Genomic DNA, 10,043 nt, shown 5'->3' on the forward strand with positions numbered 1-10,043 from the left:
TGGGTTCCAGCAGGGCTACTACGAAACTCGAAGTTCGTGTCGTGCGGTCCCTCTGACACTTATACTGTTTAATACGAGATCGAACGAGACGGTACGATACGAACTTCGAGTTTCGTAGTAGCCCTGCCGATAGTTTGACGCATTTCCTAGCCTCATGAAAAGGCTGCGATCCACCAGAGTGCGAGCATGCGTGACGAGGAATGTGTTTGACATGAGCCAATAGAAACGCTCTTTGCTCAGCGCAGCGCTAGTGGAAATAACTCAGCGGAGCGAGATTTTTGTACATACAAAACAACGGAAAGATGCGTGCGAATGTGTTGCGAAGGAGGTAACTAACTAGGTACTTACAACTCAGTCACTGTAGAGCCAGCTCCCCCCCTTTCACCGCACCACCAGAAATCAATCTCCCTACAAGTGCGCTCGAGCAACGCACACATAGACACTGCTCACGGACACGATATCTCGGACCGGTTGGGACCAGTGCGAGCGCGAGTGCCATCCGTTTGAGACACGCGTCTGTGAACTTTTTTGTGCAATAATGGAGCAACAAAAAAAGTTATTAAGTATAACTGTTCAGTGGACGGTTGTTTCAATTAAATAATCGTGAATTTCGCCAATAACGAAATCGTCGCAAGATATTTTCTGTGACATTAAAATTAAAATATTTTAGTTATTAATTTATATTTCCATTCTTCCCGTTTCATTCTCAACAATAAATTAAACAACTAGATACGAGTGCCACTACCACGATAGGTTTTTGGTTCATAACCATAAGCCATAATTGACAACTTTATATACAGCGACCGCCGAGCGTAGACGTATGAAAAGTGAAGTAGGTAAATACAGGACATTGACTTCTGAACACCTCGCACATCTGTGGTAGACACAGCCTTCGCACCGCTTTGTTACCTCGTTCATCTCTGGTGGAAACGCCGCCTTATCGGATTATAGGTATTATTATTTAGAAGCCTGTAGAGGTGTCCCACTGCTGGGCAAAGGCCTCCCCCCATGTCCTCCACTCTACCGTTTCTTGGGCGATCTCTGACCAGCTGCAGGTGGTAGACCTTGTGCAAGGTCCGCCCGGATTGCTACCACCATCTTACTCGCTAATCCTGCCGTGAAGCAGCAGTGCTTGCACTGTTGTGTTTCGGCGTGGAGAGTAAGACAGCCGGTGAAATAACTTGGCACTTGAGGTATTCCATCTTAGGCCTCTAGGTTGGCAACGCATCTGCAATACCCTGGTGTTGCATAGTCTATGCGGTGGTGATCTCTTACCATCAGGAGACCCACTTGCTCGTTGCCATCCAGTCGAATAAAAAAAAAAAAAAAAAAGCTGCGAAGAAAGGCGTCCAGATCGTCCCGCCATCGACGCCTGGTCTGCCACGCCGCCGAAGTCCATTTTGTGGTATCCAGTCTGTGGCTATTTCAGCCCACCTATTGGTTCCATACGGCTGACGTGGCCTGCCCGTCCCATCATCACAAAACCTTATATGCATGATAAATGCTAGAAATAATCTTAACACTTATAAGCCACTCTCGCTTTTAAATGTATAGTAGCTGTAGGTAGACGCGTTCCAAATAGTCCAATATTAAGACCATATCGAAAATAACAAAAAAAAAACACCGAATCCAAATTTACCGTAAAGTAACAAATTTGGAGTTGAAATAAAAAATACAAAAAGGACTCCAAATAACCAATCATAATCCAATATTAAGAGTCTTGGTTTCATTTTATTTCAAGAATCACTGGAACTGAAGTCTGTTTAGTATACCAGCCTTTCAATTTGAATATGTTAATCAGTCACCCGCCAAATACCTACTATTGCGCGCCATAATTTTAAAATATCAAATGATCGACTAAAAATAAAAATAAAATCCAAATTGATTTTATTCATGATCGAAGTACACCTTAGCCTTGATACCTTTAGGCGTTGCTGACGTGGCTAACACAACCGCACATGACACCTTTAGGTGTTCTTGGCGTTCAAAGGGTTAAAGGAAGCTGCTCATGTCATTTTTTTATTACAATTACCAATATTCAATATTCTTATAATGAAAACAACGTCGTTAGGTCATCCAGTCGCTTTTAAATAATATATAAACTTTGTGAACATGTCGATTTCGAATTATCTCTACCCAATATTTATCTAGGTCAGCGTTTCTTAACCTTTTTCAGTCCGCGGACCCCTAGACAATCAAGCATGATTTCAAGGACCAACTTAATAAAAAACAGGAATAAATTTAGGTCAATTTTTATTAATTCAAATGTCTATAGATAAGACGGCGGACCCCCATACACATACTCGTGGACCCAGGGTCCGCGACCACAGGTTAAGAAACGCTATCGGTTATAAAATTCTGATTTTTAATTCACTTTAAAGGGCCTATCAAACTGTAGGCAGCATTTCACCCACAAAACATTTTATAACGGAACATATTTGATGATGATGGATGATGATGATGATTGCTAGCAACTGTACCGAATATATTAAATCGTGAATATAGTAGGTATAAAATTAAAACGATCCCATTTAAAAATACCACACAACAAAACCTTAAATTAGTGCATTTATTTAGCATTTTGTACAAATAGACACAATTCAGACGCATTTGTATTAAATATGAAAATTTGACAGCTGTCAATCCAGAACATACATGTCAAAAATATTTTTTTTTGATTGAAAGATTTCAAAAGTAACTTTGATGGTCATTCATAAAATACGTCACACAAACAAAATTAAATTTAACCGTCTTTTTAGCTCTTCGATGCGTTCGCGCCCAACGGTACCTACTGTTAGACTGAAAAAAAAACAGAATTGCAAAACTAAATTTGCGTCAGTAGATAGACAACAAATTAAAGTTTTTTAAAACGTCGATTTAGTTCTAGTTTCTTTGTATTTCCGAAAGAAATGCACAAAGAACCGTTAAAACGTTAAATTTTAAATAACGTTTCCGAGACGTGCTAAAAGTGTGACAATGGTTTTAAAAATACCCAAAATTAGGTGACGTATTTTATAAATGGTACTTTAAAATTGTATGACAAAGACATAGTGGTTTAGATGGTACAAGTGTAGTCATAGCACGACGATTGTTCTTCCCGTCGCTCCTCGTTTCCTATGCGGATGTTGGATGACGAAGGATTGGACTCCCAGAGGCCTGGTGTCTCGATTATCTATGAAGACAATCAAAATTATATGTTATGCTGGGTACACTGTCTCACGTCTATGCTACTAGGAGGGAATGTACATATCTTAAATATTCCTGACAAAAAAAAAATGGATTCTTGTGATCTGAAATAAGTTTTTTTTTTAATCTTGATTAAATAAAAATTATTTGTTCAAAAGATTTTGTACAATTCCCTACCCACTATACTACCAAATCATACCCACTAAAATGGCAAATTAACACCAATAATAACTTTCCTGAAAATATATGTAAAATAAAAATAAATAACTAAATACTCGTATGTACCATGATATTTATATTTGATGCATTGGCGATTGTGTCACCTAATTGTAAAAATTAATAAAAAAAAAAAAAAAAAGCTTATGACACAATGCTAGTCAAACCCAAGCTTATTATTTTTAAAACTTACTTTTTATTTTAAAACATTAAAAAAAAAAACCTCATGATTGAGTCCTTAAATAACAACTTTTTTACCACTTGGCTGGTTCAATTTCCAGTTCAGGCAGCGAATTATAAAAAAAAACTACACCTAAAAACGTTTAGTTCATGAAAGTGTATATAACAGATGGAGTGTCTGATGAATGTGGCCATCGGGTCTTTTAATGAGGCTGGCAAAGTCACACAGGTGCACTTAAGCCTCAAAAAAAAAATAGAAAAAAAATACAGATGGATAATTTATTTTTATTTATTGCGAATTGTACCGATCCTGAAACTGAACCAACACTGCTTACCTTCTGCACCAGCTCTTCAAACGCTAAGCTGATTCCCTCTTGGGTCTTGGCACTGCTCTCAATGAAGAGCATCCTGTGCTTTTGTGCAAACTCCTGACCAGCCTCTCTGGTCACTTGACGAGGCTGCAAAAAAATAAGACATTATTTTTTTATTGCAGATCGGGAACCGCAGCATAGGACGTCCACCAACGAGAGGGCAGATGACCTAAGGCCGTATTGTCTAACGCGTTGACATTCGCGATCGGATTGACTATCTCTTTCTACCTTATCTTATCCATACTATAAATACTAATATTATAAATGCAAGTAACTCTGTCTGTCTGTCTGTCTGTCTGTTACGCTTTCACGCCTAAACCCGCTGAACCGATTTTGATGAAATTTGTACAGAGATAGAATAGACCTTGGAAAGAACATAGGCTATCTTTTATCGCGAAAAGGAGGCTTTAAGGGTTGAAATAGGGGATGAAAGTTAATAAGGTGGAAGTTCGTCGCTGTCGAAGATAAAATCATTAAACTTGGCATTTAGGCACTTAATAAGATACTTTATACTTATAATACTAATATACTTATAATATTATAAATGCGAAAGTAACTCTGTCTGTCTGTTACGCTTTCACGCCTAAACCGCTGAACCGATTTTGATGAAATTGGTACAGAGATAGAATAGACCTTAGAAAGACTATAGGGCTATCTTTTATCGCCAAAAAGGAGGCTTTAGGGGTTGAAATAGGGGATGAAGTTAATAAGGTGGAAGTTCGTCGCTGTCGAAGATAAAACCATGAAAACTTGGCATTTAGGCACTTAATAAGAAAAAATCGATATTTGTTTGAGCTTTTTTGAAAATTCGACCTGGCTGAAATATGAAAATTTATATGGAAGGTCGTCATTATCGATGATGAACTTGCCATTTCGGCACGTGATAAGAGATAAATAGATTATTTATTCGCGCGTTTTTTAAAACTTTCCTGTGAGGGTGAAATAGGGGATGAATATGAAAGATCGTCATTGTCGAAGATAAATCGATGGTTCTTTATGAAACTTTGGCATTTGGGCACGTGATAAGCGATAAATAGATATTTGTTCAAAAAATTTTACCTGCGAGAGGTGATGTTAGTAGAGGAGATCATGCAGTGTTAGCAGAGCCTTCTAAGCTCAAGCAAAATGTTCGCAATGTTGGGTCATTTTAGATGCTTATTGACATAGACAGTCAGACATGAAAAACTATAATTTTCAGATTTTTCTTATTTACAATACCTACAATACAAAGACTCTTTATTGTACACCAGACATAGTAAGCGATACAGAAACAGATAGGTACACATAGAAAAAAATACAATTATTACAATTATTTTTCTGGAAGTACCCTATAACTTTTTCTGTTAAGGCGATTTACATGGAATACCTTTTTTAATGACTGTAGCTTTTGATTGCCTTGACTTAGAAGTTTTGATTTTCACAGCTTTCGGGACTATTGACCTGAGTTTACGGTTTCAATTTCAACTCGATACCGATACTCCGCGCGTTTAGGAGATAAAGGGTCTTGACAGACAGACGGACGACGGACAGCAAAGTGATCCTATAAGGGTTCCATTTTTTCCTTTTCAGCTACGGAACCCTAAAAAACATTTGTTTTCAAATTTCGACCTGTTTACTTGAAAATATGGGATGAAAGTTCTTAAGGAATTTCAAACAAATAGATTTTTCAGTAAACCGTAGAAGTTTATATGTGCTATTATTGGCAAAATAGGGATCTAAATAAATTTTAAATACTTCCAAAGTTACTATTCCACGCGGACGAAGTCGCGGGCAAAAGCTAGTACTATATAAATAAATAATTAAATAATATTACGGGACAATTTCACACCAATTGACCTAGTCCCAAAGTAAGCTTAGCAAAGCTTGTGTTATGGGTACTAAGCAACGGATAAATATAATTATATAGATAGATACAAACTTAAATACATAGTTAACACCCAAGACCCGAGAACAAACATTCATATTTTTCATACAAATATCTGCCCCGACACGAGAATCGAACCCGGGACCTCAAGCTTCGTAGTCAGGCTCTCTACCACTAGGCCATCTGTCGTCTAAATATATGATTGAAAGAAGAGGTGAAAACATTGGTAGTCGGAGTTTGTTAGACATTAGGCTAGTTCACAGTGGATGCAGGCCGTTCCAACCGAAGCAACTGAATCTTCATGAGGCATGCATGCCCAACACAGTGGGGCATCCGAAGGCTGATGTGATGACAATGTTTTTTTTTTATTTTAACTAGGTTTTGCCTGTGAATTCATCTGACAAGCATTTCTTCATCGCTAACCTGTGGAAGTATTAGAAAGAAAGAAAAAAAGTTTATTTTGGCTCCATAAAGTACCACCTAAAAACTAAGACTAGAACTAGCACTAAACTATGTTACTAGGTGACACGGCAGGATACCAAAAAGGGTCTCCACTCAGCATGTGTTGCCGCACAATATGTGCAGTAACGCTGGTTTCTGTGGAGCCCAATTACATTTTATTACATTTTTTTGACAAAAAACTATCATATAGCCAGACAGGAATTAGTAAGGATACAGATATCGTCCCCTTACAACCAGAATCGCTTATCTGCATGAAATGTAGTTTCGAGAAAAACGCATTTAAAGGTTTGCATGCTCTAAAAACCTATAAAAGCTAGTTATACTAAAAACATCTCTGTGTTTCTATTTAGATAATATCCCTTAATAGGATAGGGCTATGTTATTTACTCTATACTCGCGTCGAGTAGGTTTAAATAGGGCTTTTCTTCAAAAGGTACTGCAGATAAGCGATTTTGCCTGTAGACACGTTTTTTTTTTATCTTCTAAACTAGCAAGTTTACGCAGATATATTGGATAAACTATCATTTTAAGTCCATATTGAAGCATTTTCGCCGAATACAGTGTTAAAATGCTTACATGTTTTATACAATTTAAGTTTTTAGTTAAGTCTCAGCGCAAATAAGAGGTATTGGCTGTAAACAAATCGGAATTTACCTCTTAAGCGCGCTTAAAGTGCAAAATATTTTCTAAGATGTTTTGACTCTAGGCTTTTTTCTGTTTTTTCTATCTTATATGCAATGTAGCATTATTCTGTTTTGTTTTTATCATTCAAAGACATATAACTTGTATTTTTCGAAAGAGTTCCATCAATCTATTTCAACAAATAGGTACCAAATAGCCCAAAAATATAAATAAATGAAAACTAGCGAGTTAAGTCTTAAATATAGTAGTATATTTCTAGTATATGTGAGATATATTACGTTATTTCTTTAATATCATATGTGCTGCTTAATACATTTAATTATGGAACTTTTGATTACATGCATACAACAAAAAACATATTTATTCAAACATTTTAATAAAAGGCATTTAGCGTCTCAAGGCTCAAGTAACCACTGAAACAGTCATGAAAAAAGAACCGTAATGGTAATAACATCAGTCTTCTTCTTCATCAAAACGATAACGAGCATGGATATTCAGGTTTTGATGAACTAAATAGAAAAACATAGGTATAACCAGATCCAGCAGACCGTCGAACTGAACCGCGAGTGTCATTTAGATACCTACTACATTTACTACTTCGTATCTTAGGTACGTCGTATCAATTAATAGCTTATCACGGCATAAACATTTACGTTGTCACACATTTTCATTGTTTTTGGCTTAATATTTGTATAGGTAATATTTTTATCAATTACGACATGTCGTCTGACTTTTTGAGTTTTGATACCAGGCCTGTAACTTTGCAAACCAATCGTCGAACAAGACAAGGCAACAGAAAATCGAATCCAAACTCTGTTGAACCTCTTTCAGTAGAGGAATTAAACTACCTGCATTAAAAAAGCTATATACTAATCCACTGTCAATAAGCGCAGCTAAAAAAAAAAAAATTTAATGACTTTTACAAAAAAATGTTATTACCGGAGATTCACCATGGCTGGTTGCACTGGCTGTGGAAGACGTTATTGAGCGTGTGCCGGACGTAGTCACAGCTGAGACAAGCAGTGATGAAAAATAACCTTAATGGTAATAATCATCAGTCTTCTTCTTCATCACTGCTTGTCTTAGCTGTGGCTACTCAAACCAGCCATGGATAATTAATATTACCTAAGCCAAGAACAATGAAAATGTGTGACTACGTAAATGTTTTATGCCGTGATAAGCTTTTCATTGATACGACGTACCTACGATACGAAGTAGTAAATAAGTAGGTTATCTAAATGACAATCACGGTTCATTTTGACGGTCTGTTGATCTGGGTTATGTTTTTTCTATAGCCGCGTATCCATTAGAGCAGCCTCAGGCCGAGCACCGCGAGCCGAGCCATATTTGGTCGGTTTTTTGACCGTGCTCAAAGGAGCCTCAGTCTGAGCCGTGCCTTTGGCAGCGTCTCCACTTGCGCGGCTCGGAGCGAGGCAGCCGCTCGGCCCGAGGCTGCCTCTAGTGGATACGCGGCTTATTTAGTTCATCGAAACCTGAATATCCATGCTCCTTATCGTCACCTGAAAGAAAAACACTGTTAAATTACGGCAAGTGAATCGCTGTTATACATAGATCTGTTCACTCACGAAGGCGCGCCCTCCACAGCTAATTATTAATGTACACGAGAAAACCTCTTAAGTACTTACACATTGTCTTAGTCTTAGTGTGCGTGACTGACGGTACGCTTGCGACTGAAGCCACGAGGACAAGTTCGAGCTACCACACATAGACTTGTCGTACGGATACGTTTAGGTACAATTACAATTATAGAATGTGGAGGGCAGACTTTCGTTAGTGAACAGATCTATAATTACCTAAATAAGTTTTTAAAAATTACTTATTATGAATCGTGCTTTCAAGCGTGTACGAACCGACTAAGCTAGCCTACACAAAGTGCACACTACTTACAATACAGCGCGAAACGTCTAAGCGATACTTAAGCGATTTTGGCTGTAGCGCTTCTTATGGTCGAAGCAAACAATGTTACAAGCAATATCGCCTATATTATATTTGTTTGTTTTCGCTGTTGCAATAATTGAAATATAAAGTAATGCTCAACAGGCGAAACCTACTAACATTATTTTAGCACTTTTAGGCAGTACTCAATTGCATTTTATTGAAATCTTAACATTCAAAATCGCTTGTTTGACATTAAAATATTTTTGCTGTTGTAAAATAAAAAAAAAATGCTGTTTAACCAACGCGTAGTTGTTTTTGGTGTTGATTTTCTTAAAAATCGGCTTTAAGTGAGCTTAAGAAAAACGTAACTCGGTATTGGAGTATCGTACAGTAAAACGGGTTTCAACAGCATGTAGATCTTGGAAAGTACATTCTAACGATATATTTAACTCAGTTTTGCCCCAAAAGTGACTTTAAGCGATTCTGGTCGTAAGGGGACGATATATGAATTGCATAATAATTTATGTTTTTGGATTCATCCAATACTACCTTGTCAATTTTATTTCCAACAACTAGACAGACAATGTTCTTCTTAGTGGAGTAGACTTGCAATTCTTCGACCCACTCTTTTAGTTAGCTAGAGTCTTTGGTTCCGATAATCATATACCAATATAGCTCCATGGCTTCTCTGTAAAAAAATATTGTTGTAGTAGTTCGCCATTAAGAAGTCAATTCTGACATATGTTACTCCCATACTGAATATGTCAAAAAACATAAACAATTGACGTATTTAGTACCAGGATGACAAGATGTCAGGATTGACTTCTTAGCAGCGGACTACTATACTATGAGTAAATGAAACAATGTGTTACCATCATGTGTTCTTTTTGATTTGATAATCTATTCAGAATATGTAGAATTGGGATAAATGTGAGTCATATTGAAGTTGTTTATTATAACACTCTTTTCTCAAAGGGCCAGCAACACATCCTATCTTGTCTTATGTTACGGATGTCCATGATTGCTATTCGATCAGGTGACCACCTGCTCGTTTTGCCCTGTCATATAAAAAAACAGCTTCAACCTTTACAACATACCTAATTAAGTAGGTATGACCTAAGATATAAAATGCTTTATTAGCAACTGCATGTCACAGTAATTTACGTACACTATTTACCTACCTGTAGGTAATTTGTATTGTTGAATTCAACTTTATTCTATTG

At 37.1% G+C, this 10,043-nt stretch overlaps 1 protein-coding gene across 1 annotated transcript in view; it reads right to left on the reverse strand.

Moving 5' to 3' along the window:
- Positions 1-2,530: 2,530 nt before the first annotated feature.
- Positions 2,531-10,043, reverse strand: part of LOC141434423 (uncharacterized) — a 16,309-nt gene continuing 8,796 nt past the window's right edge. The window contains 5 exon segments of the mRNA XM_074096839.1: positions 2,531-3,172; positions 3,918-4,040; positions 9,370-9,455; positions 9,458-9,478; positions 9,481-9,508. Coding sequence (XP_073952940.1) covers positions 3,056-3,172; positions 3,918-4,040; positions 9,370-9,455; positions 9,458-9,478; positions 9,481-9,508 — 375 coding nt within the window. The 3' untranslated portion in view covers positions 2,531-3,055.

The sequence above is a fragment of the Choristoneura fumiferana genome, chromosome 13 (assembly GCF_025370935.1).
Source record: "Choristoneura fumiferana chromosome 13, NRCan_CFum_1, whole genome shotgun sequence".
Classification (NCBI taxonomy): Eukaryota; Metazoa; Arthropoda; class Insecta; order Lepidoptera; family Tortricidae; genus Choristoneura; species Choristoneura fumiferana.